This window comes from Cornus florida, unplaced genomic scaffold, assembly GCF_030987335.1.
Source record: "Cornus florida cultivar Cherokee Brave unplaced genomic scaffold, ASM3098733v1 CherokeeBrave_3.0.0_Hap2_Chr01, whole genome shotgun sequence".
NCBI lineage: Eukaryota > Viridiplantae > Streptophyta > Magnoliopsida > Cornales > Cornaceae > Cornus > Cornus florida.
The window spans coordinates 94,372,781-94,389,450 of record NW_026775571.1 but is presented as its reverse complement, the minus strand read 5'-3'; the positions used below and the strand labels follow the sequence as shown (position 1 = coordinate 94,389,450).

Here is a 16,670-nt window from a genome sequence, read left to right as displayed (position 1 = left end):
TCCTGCTCCTTTATTGATTGATTCAACGATTGCTAGACACATCATCTCTAAATGGGAACTGCCGGCTTCTGTAATCCGGCCACCTCCAAAGGGAAGCTCCCGGCTTGTCTCGTTGGCTCGCCGCTGCAAGTTCTAAATTGATCGATTTGGAAGACTATTGACCAACAGTCAATAGTTCTGAAATCTGGACTCTAGGCTTTTACTAGGTTGGTTTGGGTTTGGACTCAGCTCTTTGCTCATAGTTTCGTCTTTGGCATTGTTGGGCCTCGGGGCCATACCCTTTTTGGGCTCTACACATCCACACCTAAAATGAATGTTGAGTGTTGGGTCCGTCCTGCCCCTAGAGCCGTGCAACTCACCATTATTTCAACCTAAGTCATATAAAACTAGGGCTGCAACTTGGGCTGGCCCAACCCAGCCCAGTCCCAACCCAATCTCAACCCGAATCGGTTTAGGTTGGACCAACCCGAATTGTACTCAACATGGGTTATGGTCATAACCCGGACTGAATATTTTCGAACGGGTTGGGTCGGGTTTACGGGTTGAATTTTTTTTTTTTAATAAATGTTTTTTCCTGAAATTTATATATATATTGTAATGAATATATGTGTGTGTATATATATAGAGAGCAATATTTATTACAGAAGTTTTCTCACAGAGAGAGAGAGAGAGAGAACTCGAACGAGAGATAGAGAGAGGATGAAAAGCTTTATTCAAGTCTCTTATTTCACATTAAAAGTAGTGCAGGTACATTGCCTTATATAGGCTCACTTGTTGGCTTCCCTTATAATCCAAATTAAGGCTTTCAGTGTACACAAAGAACTAGGCTTCCTTTTCACTCCAAGAATGTCATCATTGATGACATAAAATATTGTGGGCCCCATATATATATAACACTCCTCCTTGGGGTCCACAATACTACACTAAGAATATGCCTCGTTAAAACCTTACTAAGGAAAACCCAGTGGGACAAAACCTTAGTGAAGGAAAAAGAGTACAGTATTATTGTGTATCAGAAAATGGTATTGCATAGATTAAAACTGCCTCACTAAAACATTGCCAGAAAAACCTAGTGGGATAAAACCTGGACGAAGGAAAAAGAGTATAGTATGTTAATACCTCTTTGATCAATTGCTCCCCCTCATTAGTTCAACCCTGAAGATCCTTTAGTTGACGCATTCCAATGTTGTCCACTAACTTCTTGAATGTTGTAGTTGGAAGCGCTTTAGTGAATAAATCTGCTAGATTATCACTAGAGCGTATTTGCCGAACATCAATATCACGGCTCTTCTGGAGCTCATGTGTGGAAAAGAATTTTGGTGAAATGTGCTTGGTTCTATCAATTTTTATGTATCCCCCTATTACCTGTGCAATACATGCTGTATTATCTTCATATAATATTGTTGGACTATTTTTGATTGGGGGGAGTCCACATGATTCTCGAATATGTTGTATAACAGATCTCAACCAAACACACTCTCTACCTGTTTCATGAATTGCGAGTATCTCATAGTGATTTGAGGAAGTTACAGTCATGGTCTGTTTCATAGATCGCCATGATATAGCAGTACCACCACAAGTAAACAAATACCCTGTTTATGATCGGGCTGTATGTGGGTCAGAAAGATAACTTGCATCTGCATATCCGATCAACTGGGGCTTTGATTGTCTTGAATAAAACAATCCCATACCAGTCATTCCCCGAAGGTAACGCATAATGTGTTTAACCCCATTCCAATGTCTTCGAGTTGGTGCAGAACTATACCGTGCAAGTAAGTTGACTGCAAATGCCATATCAGGTCTGGTACAATTTGCAAGGTATATTAAAGGACCGATTGCACTAAGATATGGTACTTCAGGACCAAGAACTTCTTCGCTTTCTTCCAGAGGACGAAAAAGATCTTTCTTCACATCGAGTGATCGGACAATCATTAGAGAACTCAAGGGGTGAGCTTTATCCATATAAAAGCGATTCAGGACTTTTTCAGTGTATGTTGACTAATAGATAAGAATTTCACTTGGTAAATGTTTGATCTATAGGCTGCGACAAAATTTTGTTCTACCAAGATCTTTCATTTTGAATTCTTTCTTTAAATAATTAGCAGTCATGGTGAGCTCTTCAGGAGTTCCCACAAGATTTAGATCGTCAACTTATACAGTTATAATGGCAAATCCTGATTTTGATTTCTTGATGAAAATGCATGGATAAACTTGATTATTCACATATCCTTCTTTTAGTAAATACTCGTTGATTCGATTGTACCACATACCTCCAGATTGTTTCAATCCGTACAAGGATCGTTATAGCTTGATCGAATATATAGTATGTGGTTTCAAGCTATTTGCTTCAAGCATTTTAAATCCTTCTGGGATTTTCATATATATGTCACTATCTAGTGATCCATATAAATAAACTGTAACCACATCCATCAGACGCATATCTAGTGCTTCTGAGACTGTCAAACTGATCAAGAAGCGAAATGTGATTGCATCCATCACAAGCGAGTATATCTCCTCATAATCAATACCAGGTCTCTGCAAGAAACCTTGGGCTACAAGTCGGGCTTTATATCTTACAATTTCATTTTTCTCATTATATTTCCTTACAAACACCCATTTGTATCTTACAGGCATGACATCTTCAGGTGTCTAAACTACAGGTCCAAAAACGTCACGTTTTGCTAATGAGTTTAGCTCTGCCTGTATTGCTTCTTTCCATTTTGGCCAATCATTTCTACATCGACACTCTTCGATGTTTTGAGGTTCAGGATCCTCATTAGCACCTGCAATATCAAGAGCAGCTGCAAAGGAGAATATATCGTTAATAATAACTGTATTTTTATCCCACAATTCTCTATAGTTTATTGATATCTCATTATTTTCAGGTATCAGTGCCTCTTCAGGGGCTTGTGCCAATTCTGGGGCTTGTGCCACTTCCGGGGCATGCATATCTTTTGGGGCTACTTGCTTATAAAATTTCGATTGATCAATCATTTTCGTTGTTTCTTTTGCAAGTGTGACCTCTTCAGGAGTGTCAGTTTCTTTATTTGATTTCTCTTATACTTTCCTCTTCCGGGGAACAGTGTCTTTTGCACCGACTGGTCTACCACGCTTCTAGCGTGTCTTAGATGCATTTGCAATAACACTGACAGACTGTCCTACAGAGACATCAATTCTTGCTGGAATGTTTACAGCTGGAATATGTGATTTCATCACTTTCTTTGTGTTAGTGAATGCATCGGGTAATTGATTTGCAATACTTTGCAAATGAATGATCCTTTAAACTTCTAGTTCACATTGATTTGTGCGAGAATCTAAATGAGATAAAGTCGAGACATTCCAATTAATAACTCGTTGCTCTTCTGGCTTTTTCTTTTCTCCCCCTAATGGAGGGAAAACAGTCTCATCGAAATGACAGTCAGCAAACCGTGCCTTAAACACATCACCTGTCATAGGTTCAAGATATCTAATAATAGATGGAGAATCAAAACCTACATAAATACCAAGTCGTCGTTAAGGACCCATTTTGGTGCGTTGTGGGGGTGCAATGGGAACATATACAGCGCAACCAAAAACTCGTAAGTGAGAGATACTTGGTTGTTGACCTATCACAAGTTGTAGTGGTGAAAAACTATAATATGCAGTTGGTCTAATGCGAACTAGTGATGTTGCATGTAATATTGCATGTCCCCAAGCAGAAACAGGTAGTTTAGTTCTCATGAGTAATGGTCTAGCAATTAACTGAAGACGTTTGATAAAAGATTCTGCAAGACCATTTTGGGTGTGAGTATGTGTAACAGGATGTTCAATAAGAATGCCAATTGACATACAATAGTCATTAAAGGATTGAGATGTGAATTCTCCGGCATTATCAAGACGAATAGTCTGGATTGGATAATTCGGAAATTGTGCTCGTAATGTGATTATTTGAGCAAGTAGTCGAGCAAATGCAATATTACGAGTAGAAAGTAAACTTACGTGTGACCACCTTGTTGATGCATCAATTAAGACTATAAAATACTGAAATGGTCCACACGCTGTATGAATTAGTCCACATATATCCCCTTAAATTAGTTGTAAAAATGGTGGGCATTCAACGACGACCTTGGAAGGTGATGGTCTGACTATTAATTTACCCTGTGAACAAGCGGTACAAGGATAATCATTTGCTAAAAGAATTTTCTGGTTCTTTAGTGGATGACCGTATGAATTTTCAATGATTCGGCGATCATTATTGACCCAGGATGACCAAGGCGATTATGCCAAAGTAAAAAACTATTTGGGTCAGAGCATTTCTGGTGCGTCACTGCATGTGATTCAATTACTCTTATATTTGTATAATATAACCCAGAAGATAAAGTAGGGAGTTTTTCTAATACATGCTTCTGGCATGTAATACAGAGATATTCAACCCCCCTTTCATTTATCGTCTCAATATGATAACCGTTAAGACGTATATATTTAAAACTTAATAAATTTCTTTTGGCTTTGGTAGAGTATAGAGCATCATCAATATTCAATTGTGTTCCACATGGTAACACAATGATAGCCCTTCCGGAGCCTTCAATTAGGTCTGCTGGACCTGATATTGTATTAACACGAGCTTCAACTAATGTTATACTTGAAAAATATTTTCTATCTCGGAGTATAGTGTATGTTGTTGCACTGTTTGCTAGACATATATCTTCACCATTTATCTTGGGTACAGTCAATGCCTTAGTCAAATCCATACTTCTTCATACACAAAATATATGTTTCATTACTTCAAACTTGAAATACAAACTATATTTACATGCAAGATAGCCAAAATAAAAACATACTAGCACAACCTAGATAGAGACATATTGATACAGATAAGATAAAACACACAAGGGATAACATGCTAGAGAATGACATATTAATTGGTATGGACATTTCCATCACCAATCAAATGATTAATACTATCACTAGGATCAGCAAAGAAGCCAGAAACATCAAGGTGAGTAATATCAATAGGCAAGTTGTCATCTACAAAATTCATTTCAATTTCCTTTCCTTTTCCTTTATCATTTATTGAGGCACGGTAAAGATCAACTAGATGTTTGGGCGTACGACAGGTATGCGACCAATGACCTTTCATTCCACATCTATAGCAAAGCTTGTCATTATATATCTCAGGAGCTTTGTATTGCAAAGCTTTTTCTTTTGCCTGCTTGGTCGTATCTGAATTCCACTTCTGGTGGGACGGTGTGGAGTTTCTTCTGGGAACCAGTGAGGAATTATGACCACCACGATTATTATAATTATTTCTATTGCGACCATATCCACGACCACCACGACGTCCGCGTCCACGTCCACGTCCATGGCCGTGAAATGATGACACATTCGCTTTTGGGAATGATACAGATCCAGTGGGACGGGACTGGTGGTTTTGCATCAAAAGCTCATTATTACTTATAAAATCCTGCAATCGCAGGTGGATCCAGTCATAGGGAGCTTTTGGAAGGATCACAGTTTTCTGATAATCATATCATTCTTTCAGATTTTTCTACAGTGTAAGTGGATCCTTAACCGCGAGGTACTCTGTTTTTAATTCCTCATGGAGGTGATGGTGAAGAAAGATCATGGTTTTCGCGCGGTCCTGCAGGGACGTATTATTGTTTTCCTTAATTGTCTCTCCGAGATTCATTGCATCCAAGTGAATCTCGGCATCAAGGATTCATGACAAGTAGTTTTTGGCCGAAATATCAAGTGCCACAAATTCAAGCTTTATAAGATTTGACATTATGAAATATAAATGATAAAATAACATAGTTAGAATTATTTTACAAAAAGAATAATCAATTTGAGATTATAAAAATACTGCAGTCATTATAGTGTGATTTGTCAGTAAATATATTATATAATGTCAACAAGTTAATCATGTGCTTTCAGTAAACAAAACAATAGCAAAAAGACAAAATATGTTTACACTAAAAGGCACATATAATTTATATTTCTACTTTTTGCAAAACTTCAGGTTTGTAAGGGTACTCAGTGTAAATGACTTCAGGTCAAAGAATTTCAGATTCATTTGGACTTCAGGCCAACAAATTTTGCGAAACTTCGGGTTTGCAAAGAGTACTAAATATTTGTGAAACTTCAGGTCAACAAATTTTGCGGAACTTCGGGTTCGCAAAGACTATTGGTGAAACTTCAGGCTCACAAACAGTAGGTTAATATATGCAAATCTTCGAGTTTGCGCAAATTAAATAATTTAGTATTTGCGAAACGGCGGGCTCAACAATTTAATTTTCTATAAGGAATAGACAAAAATACTCTAATATAAATAAATCAATAAATAGTTGCGAGACTGCAGGCTCAACAATTCTAATTATATGTAAAATTTGAACAACAACAGTTGAATATAAATAATTATTTTTCTTACCCTTTGAAGTGAGAAAGAAAAATAAAATTTTCTTCTCAGTTGACAAAGTCTCGTGCTGATAACGTGTAATGAATATATGCTTGTGTATATATGTATAGAGCAATATTTATTACAGAAGCTTTCTCACAAAGAGAGAGAGAACACGAACGAGTGATATAGAGAGGATGAAAAGCTTTATTCAAGTCTCTTATTTCACACTAAAAGCAGTGCAGGTACATTGCCTTATATAGGCTCACTTGTTGGCTTCCCTTATAATCCAACTTAAGGCTTTCAGTGTACACAAAGAACTGGGCTTCCTTCTCACGCCAAGAATGTCATCGTTGATGACATAAAATATTGTGGGCCCCATATATATATATATAATATTGTTTTATATGTATTATATATATTTGACTATATTATTATAAAAATAAAAACAAAAAGTTTTAGGGCAAATCATTTCAGCCTCCCCTATCGCCTCCATCTCCATTCTCCTCTGAACTTGCCTTTTCTCTCTCTCTCTCTCCAACTGCAAACTACAAAATCTACAAGAATCAAAAGTTCAAAACCCACATATTTCAGCTTTATCTATCTATTTGCAAGAATCAAAAGTTCAAAACCCATATCAGCATATCATTTCAGATTGTTCAAAAAATCAAAACCTAAATCGGCATATCATTTCAGATTGTTCAAAAAATCAAAAGCCAGGTCTTTCAGTTTCCATCACCCGCTGTTCCAGTTCGGTTTCGTCGTTCGCAAGCTTCAGCCACTGTCTCTGAACTCTCAAGCTTGCTCCCCTCTCTCTGTGCATCTGCTAACTTGTATGTATGGGTTTTGTTCAAGTTTTATCTCTCTCTCTGTGTGCAACTCTCAAGCTTCAGCCACTGTCTCTCAACTCTCAAACCCATATATTTCAGTTTTATCTAACTTGTTTAGATGAGCGCGGTCGGCGGCGGCGGCGAAGGCAACAGGGGACAGCGGAGCGAGAGAAAGAGAAAGAAGATAGAGGAAAAAAAAAAAGGTTTCGGGTTGGGTTCGGGTTGAGCCCGAGCCCAACCAGAAAATGTCTGGGTTTTGACAAAACCCAGCCCGAATATGAACCCAATTTGTGAATCTAAAGCCCAAATTTCAAATTTTCGAGTTAGGCTTAGGTTAGGCTGGGTTAACTCGCCCAAGTTGCAGCCTTACATAAAACAGAGCAGTAGTCAAAGCGGGATCAGAGTTTGTATTATAAATTTTTTATCACTCAAAATGACGGTATTGAACCTTCAAAATGATCAGCATCTCAACCACCATGAAAAATATATGAAATAGTCTTTTTATTTTTCGGGAGAATAAACTCTATGAAATAGTTGCTTTATGTCATTATAATACCACCAGAATCATTGTTCGACTTCACTGATATATTCTTCTACTTCCTAAACTTTCTCCGAAATGAGTCCAAAGCTGTGGGCACCGATGTGAATAAATTCACCTACCCAATATAATTTAATTAAAAATTATATATTTCCCACCTCCCATACAATTTAGGTCAAAAATATTGAGCATCCTCACATGCCAACTATATAGTACCAACAGTCAATGTATAATAATATATTTCCCTTAATAATGAAAATTAAATATTAACAATTCGTCTGTATATTACAATGTTGGTCTCCTTAGAATACTCGATACATTCTCCAATTAAGTAGAAGCAAACATATGAACATGGATAATGCCCTTGTTGGACGTTTATATTTTTCTCAAAGAAAATAAAAGAGAGAGCGAGTTTTGCAATTTGGTTGAAGTTTTCCACTGAACTACTATCACTTAAATTATTATTATTTTTATTTATAAAATTAAGAATCAGAAATCCCTTTGAATTTCACATGATTCATATTTATTTTAATTTTTATCATACTTTGATTGCAAATATATATAAAAAGAAAATTACAATTTGTAAGATATTGTATGTATATCAGTTGTATCTGAATTTTTTTTGTGTCTGTGTGTATCAACATTTTGGGTTTGAATTTCACAATCTATGATTCCAATTTGCGAATGTTTATTTTGGTATTCAATGAAAATATTATTAAAATTTATATTTGGTTCTTATATTGGCTCAGGATTTTAACGGTCCTTTTCAGTTCAACAAGTCAATGTCAGAAAATTGATTTTTGTTTGCCTTTTGATTTGAAAAAAAAAAAAAAAATTGTGATTCTGATGTTCGTTGAATTTTTTTATTTTTGTGATTGCGTCTCTCCTAAAATTCAATCCTGGCTCAATCCCTATGTGTGTGTGTGTATATATATATATATATAGACACGCACAATTAATACAAAGTTATTGCTGTGTAGCACAAAACAGCATAGAAAAAGATCGAGATTCTATTTCATTATCATACTCGAGTTCGAATATATATTTTTCAAACACCAACAAAAAGGCAAAAAGAAGAAAAAGGCAATCACTTATGCTTCAAATCTTGTAAAAGAGCTTCATCTAACAATCTCTCAGCTCCATCCACCAACTGTGGACTCAATCTGAACATCAAAACACAAAACTCCATCTGATTGAGAGCACCATCACCGTCCAAATCTCCTTCTCTCACCATATTCACCAACTCTTCATCTCTCAAATCTTGCAACCCAAGAAAAGCAGAGTTCCTCTTGAGGCTCTTAACTGTAATGAGTCCCTTATCACCGTCCATCAACAACTGAAACCCGTTGCACAACTCTCTGATCAACCCTTCACCTCCTAACTTTTCCGCTATTATCGGCAAGAAATCTTCAAAATGAACCCCCTTTGTTGCTTCCATTGGAAAAGTGGAACCTAGCAATGCTACAGATCTTAAATTGATTGACTGAGTTTGTGAATGTTGGTAGATACAAATTACAGACTTATAGTGTTTGCATATAAGTAGTAGTAGATACAGTTGATGAGGTTCTGAGAAGTTGAGTCCTTGAATGCCAACCAAGTCAAGGAAGTTGCATTCCTATTGTTTTCTCTTTTGTTAGTAGCTTCATGGAAACTTTACAATGGCCTTGTGGACACACTAAAGGAGTGTCTAATACGAGTCTAGGCCGACATTGATGGCGGTGTAGGGTAAAATTGTCAATAGAAAATTTATGAATGTCTAATAAGACTAATAAGGTAGATTGGGACCAAAAGCTTTAGAATATTTTATTAAAGAATCAATTAATTTTTTATTCATGAAGAATAAGAATTGAGATTTACTAGTATTAAATTTATATACGACAGGGTTGTCATGTGAATGGCTTGTGATCAATGACAGGTAATACCTCCATGGAAGCTTACCTGGCAGAAATGGCTGAAAATGGAATGGAGTAATGAATAAGAATTGAGATTTACTAGTATTAAATTTATATACGACAGGGTTGTCATGTGAATGGGTTGTGATCGATGACACGTAACACCTCCATGGAAACTTACCTGGCAGAAATGGCTGAAAAGGGAATGGAGTAGTCTGGATACTTCCAGACTAAGAATTTTCCTTTTCAAGGCAGAGGAAACTGTGCTTGAAATTGCCTGAAAAAATAAATAAATTGGAAACCAGCCAGCAAGATCACTTCATTTGTGTAGAAAATTGCTTGGTAAAATACATGATATTTTGACCCTTTTTTCTGCATAAGTGGCACTTGGTTATTTTAAGAAGAATAATTTTTCTACCGGCATGTTTGCAATAATTATTCAAGTGAGGTATTGCCATACTGAAACTATTGAATTGATTTTAAGAGAAAAAAAAACTATATAATGACGTAAAGGAACTATTTCAAGAGTTTATTTAGTTAGAACTCATTGTTGAAGTCTACAATATATTCGGTTCGAACCGTCAAAAGTCTAAAGAGCCAAGTTGACACACAATTTTTCAAGGCAGTTTTGCCAAACTCGTTCTGACTTGTAAAAACTCATTTTCAATTGAAAATGAGCCAATTCATTGAAATCAACAACAAAGTTGCTTGGGTACATTACTTTCCGGCCAAACGCCAAAATTGCATTTTCAAGATGGTTGAATATTTTGGGATTTTATTATTTTTTATTTTTATTTATTTTTGTGTTTAAAACAATTCAAATTCTTCGGATTTTTGGTATTTAGTAGTTTCTACTGATTAGGTATTTTATTCTCTTTTTTTTTTTTTTTCATAATTTTTAGATAAAGTTCAATTTTGAGTTTTTTTTTTTTTAGCATTCCTTATAATAATGTTAGGCTTCCTTATGCTATTAGAAATCTTCATTATATATATATACGGAGAATACATTACAACTGGGCCCATATACCCAAAGCAAAACAAACAACAAAGGAAATGCAACAAGCCCAAAACAAAAAAACACATCCAGATTGTCCAAATAGTTGGCCCAATATGGATATCAGAGTTTCAAAATCACAAACCCAGTCCATAAGCATGGGCGGGAATTCATCAACAAGATCCAAATTGTGGTTTGGGAATTGGCTATGTCAGTTGTGGTGCTGGTTGTGGAGTGGATGAGAATTGTGGAAAGGAGTAGAAGAAGTTCGAGTGGCCTGGTTTGTAGAAGGAGCTAGATAGGTTCCAGTTCTTTGCAATTTCTTGAGCATGTGGACTTGAATATTTCTTGATGGAGAACAATTTGTATCTCACCGAATTGACAATTGCATTGAGTGTCATGGATGGATCACCACTCAGATTGCGAAAGATTCTGTTATTGCGTTCCCTCCATATGTGATAGACAAAGCTTGTTAGTAGTAGCTTCCAAGTAAGTATTTTACAATCCTTTGATTTTTGCTTCCAATTTGATGATGCCCAAACTAGAAAATTTTGCCAAAGAACCAGGGTTTGTATTAAACCTACAGTTCTGCTGAATTCTATTCCAAACAAATTTCGAGTATGAACATTGATGGAAAATGTGTTCATAACTCTTTGCATCACTTAAGCACAATATACGTACATTAGGCTGCATCATTGAATGCTTGTCAGTGTACATAATTATTCATTAATTAATAATATATTCTAGAGTTCTGTTTACCTATACTACTTGTATTTAAAGCTGTTTATTTTTTCCTTCATGGACTTTCATTAAGGATGGCAAAGGGAGCGGGTTTGGGCAGGTGTATCCTCCCCTGCCCCTGCAACTGTTTAAAAATCTCGCCCCCATCCTCGTCCAAAACCACAAAAGCGGGGGGACTTTTCACCCCATCCTTGCAACCGTTTAACATTTTTATCTCCACGGGTACCTGCCCCGTCTCGTTTAAGACTATAATTTATTTATTGTTAAAATAGATTTGCTCTTTTTTTTCTCCCTCATCTTCAGTTCTTCACCATTACAACTTTCCTTCTAATCAAATTCATTTGTTTCTTTAATATTGTTATATAGGATACTTAATATATATATTAGAAAATATATATACTAATGAAATAAGGGTACTTAAGTAATTTGTCTATCTAAACGGGGCGGGGCGACATCCCCCCGCCCCCGCACCAAATCCGCGCGGGTTTTTATTACATCAAACCATCCCCGCCCAAATAAACTAAACAGTCCCACAAAACCTTCAAAAACGGAGCGGGGCGAGGCGGGTAACCGTGGGGGCAGGTCAAATTGTCATCCCTAACTTTCATAGCTCCTGCTCCATTTTTCTATCAAAAAAAAAAACTATTTCATTGATTTTTCTTGGTGGTTGTGATGCAGATCAATTTGAATGGTATACTGTTGAGAGGAAATTGAAAGTCATCAAAAGTTGATAATACAACATAAGTCTTGGGACATCTTGAATTGCAATTGTGATTTATAACTACAATGTCGATTGTATTTGAAATTTCTGCAATAGCCTCATTGTCAACAATGGGTCTTTAACTATATATTGCATGAATTTGCTTCAACTTACATGAAGCTAATCAGTTGTGAGAAAATACACCAAATACTTTGTGAAATAATTACGTATACACAATAAATACTATACATAAGATTTCGAGACATTGAGCTAAGGCCTTTAGCGGGTTTCCACCATAGAAATTGTAACATCATTTGTGGAACAACCTCCGGCCAACAACAGCTGGTGATGAGTCTGGACCATTATTAGTTCTTCTATAAATAAATGCAGCTTGTTTAGGAGGATCAGTGGAAGATCTGATTCATTGCACAACATCATACCTACTTCCGACATATACGTTTTGGATGCTGTAAGGGAATATTGTTTTGACGTTAAATAATATGTACACATTTTAAGCTCCATAGTTATGTGAATTTGTTACGTTTATGTTTTTTTTTCACTATTTTTAATTTCTCAGTGTGTGATATATTTATTACCAGCAGGACAACTGTTTGATATTTATAGTTCCCTGAACCGAATCAGATTTTGGGGTTGCCGATACCATTAAAATCCCGTACGTTGGTGTGAATGAGAATTCACATGAGAATCGACTGGTTTAATCAGAAAATTTACAAACGAATCGGTCAGCTGTAAATAGTCTATTTAATTTATTCACGTGTTCAAATCAATCCAGGAAGAACGATTAGAGGAAGAAGAACCAGTCCGTATCATGCCAAACGGTAGAACCTCAAATCTTGCATCCAAACTCAAATGAGTTTAAATCTCCTATATCTAGATACTAGACTCGTGGAGAAGAACAAGAACACAGGGAAAAAAATTGCATATCTCTGCGACTTAGATCAAGAGGCAAAGATGAAGACCTTTCTCCTTGTCTCTACTGCCCGAGCTATTCTCTTTGCCATGAAGTCTTTACTAAGTCACATAAAGCGGGGGCAGGTGCGGGAGCGGGAGTGTGAAAGCAGCAAAAATTTAAGTCAAGTGAGATCGCGAGAGCGGCACCCGTTTAGAAGAATTACGTGACTTAGGTCTTGACGAGGCTGTTCTTATACGCTAAAATAATGTAGTGAATGTGCGGTTCAAGAAAAGCCTTTTAGGTCAAGTTTAAATTTATAAAAACCACTACCAACACTACTACTAACGTAGTAAGAGTGAGTAGGGATCGTCCCACCGGATTATACGTGTTGGAATTTAACTTCAACTCTAATGTACCAATTGATTACAAAGAGAGAGATTGGTTGATTAAACTAAGCTGCAAGGAAATTAAAATGAAAGTAAAATAAACTAATGAGAGATAGGGATTTAAGAGATATAAAGAGAGGTCTTAGGGTGTTGGAATCATCACTAAGCTCATGTAATTAGCCATTTGCTATCCATTAATGGGGAATACATTGTTGTGAACAAAATGCGACTATAAATTGCAATATTAAGCATGGACCATCAAAATCATGTATGAATTGTCTACTTAAACTAAGTGTAGCACAACCCATCAATTCTAAGCATTACCCATCAAATTAGTCACAATTGTAGCACACATTAATATAGAGAATCATAAAATTTTGCAATAATAAGCCGTGGAATATCAAATCAAGTATAGATTGTCTACCTATGTACAAGCATGAATTAAATTGTAGAATAACCTATCAAGTGTAAGAATAATCCATCAAATTAATTAATAAACCCATTCAATGAAAACCCATGTCTAGCCATCACTAGATTTTCAATCAACCACACATAGATATGCAATTAATATAGAAAAACTAGTATAAAGATCAAATCCCAAATAATCGCACATAAGACAATATGTAATTACAAAGAGAATCAATAGGAAGAATTAAACCATATGAATCATGTGACACATAATTCCCAATTTAATCACACATAGACATGTAAATAAACTAAAGAATTAATAGGAAGAATTAAACCATAGAAATGATATAAATACACCAAGATTCATGAAATTCACAAGGCTAGAACACTAAACACAACAATATATATAAATCCCCAAAAATAGAAATACAAGGGTTTAGATTACACAAGACTTAGGGCTCATCCAAACCCTAAGTGTAGATCTAGCCAATCATAGAGGAGGTGGATGTGGTCATGAAACCCTCAAGGGTAAGCTCCAAACATGGCTCCATCTTCTTCTTCTTCTTCTTTGAAGCTCTATAGAGAGAGGGAGAGAGAGAGTGAGTGAATCTAGAGATGGATCTTGAGATGTGCCTCCACTTCCTTCTTTTCTTCTAACCCTAATCTCTAACCTTCTAAAGAGAGAAAAAAAAAAATTACAATGTAAAGAGTATGAATCTCCCCACAAAAATGATTGAATTCCTCTTATATACAAGGCTTTGGGAGCCCAAAAATGTGAGAACTCGGCTCTAGAATCGCCCCTTTGAAGCTCTGCCCGAGTTGGTTCGAAATGAGATTCAAATATGCTTTTTAATAACTTTCGTGAACAGTTCGATCGATCAGAGTCTGATCGATCTCACTTTTCTCAAATTGATCTCACTTTTCTGTGATCTATCTCACTTGGAAGATTTTCAGCATCAGTCTCCTTTTGCTCCAAATCAGCCTTATTTTGCTCCAAATCCTCATTAACACTTAGTTTGACTCCAAAAAAGCCTTAGGAAGCCATTTTTAGCTCGTTTTAGCTTTATTGACCTAAAAAGGGAAATAACACAAAATTAGTCTAAAACGGAAAAATAAGATAGATAAAGGTCCTAGAACACTCAAACTTAAGGGGTTTAAATGCGCACTTTTCAGCGCTCATCACACCCCCAAACTTAAATATTGCTAGTCCCTAGCAATGAACTACAAAGTAAAGAAATGAAATGAGCAATTAAACAACTATAACTAGAAAATAATAAAAGGATAACGCCACTTTCGTAGGGAACACGATTGCATTTAGCATATGCAACAAGCCTTTTAAACTCCTAGGTTACCCCTAGTGGACGAGTAAATCTCGTGAGGGTTTCCAGAAATGATACCCACAAACATTAAGCTCATTCTCACAAAAGAGGTACTATTATTGCAAACAAGTATTAGGAGAAAACTACCTCAAGTATGCAATTTTTCAACCCTTTCCAAGTAATCTTCCAAAATCTCAACATCAAGCAAGCAAGTATGATCCTCCACACATCAAGAAAATGATCATGCAAATCGAAACAACTTTAGAATCATTTTTGAGTGAACCGGCATCATATATGTTGCTATCTAAGCCAACTAATGAAATAATCACATCCTTACCTTCAAACTAGCACACAAATCTAGTACCGATCATTAAGATAAAAAGTGGACCTTTTATTAAAGCTTTATTGTTCTAAGTGCGCTTATTCTTTTCACTCGATTTTTTTTATATTTTTATATTTTTTATTTTTTTTTAAGGATCAAAGATGGAAGCATGGTGCAATGTGTTGATCTATTAAGCTTTCTAGTGATCCATGAGGTCGAGCGTTAGGTCAATGACTCCCAAACTGAACGGCTTTAGGGCATTAGGTGTTTAAATACCCCTACGGACTTACAAGTTCAAATTAACTAGGCTACAAATCAAGACAACCTCCATCTAATCATTTCCTACTTCTCACCTTTTGAAAGAAGTCCTCACTTTTTATTGCTTTTGCAACTTTTTCTCTTTTTATTTTTATTTTTTTATATTCAATTATTAACCTAAAGTTTGGGCTCTCCACCTTTCGGCGCGAGAAATTCAATGCTTGATGAGGCTAGAATCCCGGTTACTTAGTGAAAAAGGGTTGTTATCCACCTTTATAAAGAATGAAAAGTTTCAATGCACTACTAGCTTAATTGGGATATAACCAATTCAATAATCAACAAAGCATGTACCCCACAAATGAATGCTAGTGTGCGCATATGCTAGTGTAGAATCCTAGAGTGAATCTCAAAACAATCACACATAAGACAACATGTAATTACAAAGAGAATCAATAGGAAGAATTAAACCATATGAATCATGTAAGACATAATTCATAATTTAATCACACATAGACATGTAAATAAACTAGATAATTAATAGGAAGAATTAAACCATAGAAATTATAGAAATACACCAAGATTCATGAAATTCACAAGGTTAGAATACTAATCACAATAATATATATAAATCCCCAAAAATAAAAATACAACGGTTTAGATTACACAAGACTTAGGGCTCATCCAAGCCCTAAGTGTAGATCTAGCCAATTATGGAGGAGGTGGATGTGGTCATGAGACCCTCAAGGGTAAGGTCCAAACATGGGTCCATCTTCATCTTCTTCTTTTTTGAAACTCTAGAGATAGAGAGAGTATGGATCTAGAGGTGGATCTTGAGATATGCCTCCACTTCCTTCTTATCTTCTAACCCTAATCTCTAACCTTCTAGAGAGAGAAAATAAAAATTACAATGTAAAGAATATGAATCTCCCCAAAAAAATGGTTGAATCACTCTTATATACAAGGCTTTGGGAGCTCAAAAATATGAGAACTCGGCTC

At 35.9% G+C, this 16,670-nt stretch overlaps 1 protein-coding gene across 1 annotated transcript; it reads right to left on the bottom strand.

Annotated features, from left to right (window-relative positions):
• Window positions 1-8,743: 8,743 nt before the first annotated feature.
• On the bottom strand, window positions 8,744-9,224 carry LOC132307746 (calcium-binding protein KRP1-like). The gene has a single exon (XM_059805625.1). The coding sequence runs from the start codon at window positions 9,177-9,179 to the stop codon at window positions 8,829-8,831; it is 351 nt and encodes a 116-aa protein (XP_059661608.1). The 5' UTR covers window positions 9,180-9,224; the 3' UTR covers window positions 8,744-8,828.
• Between the last annotated feature and the right edge of the window lie 7,446 nt (window positions 9,225-16,670).

Coding starts and splice junctions, on each gene's coding strand:
- LOC132307746 (XM_059805625.1), bottom strand. CDS start 9,179: ATGGAAGCAACAAAGGGGGTTCATTTTGAAGATTTCTTGCCGATAATA.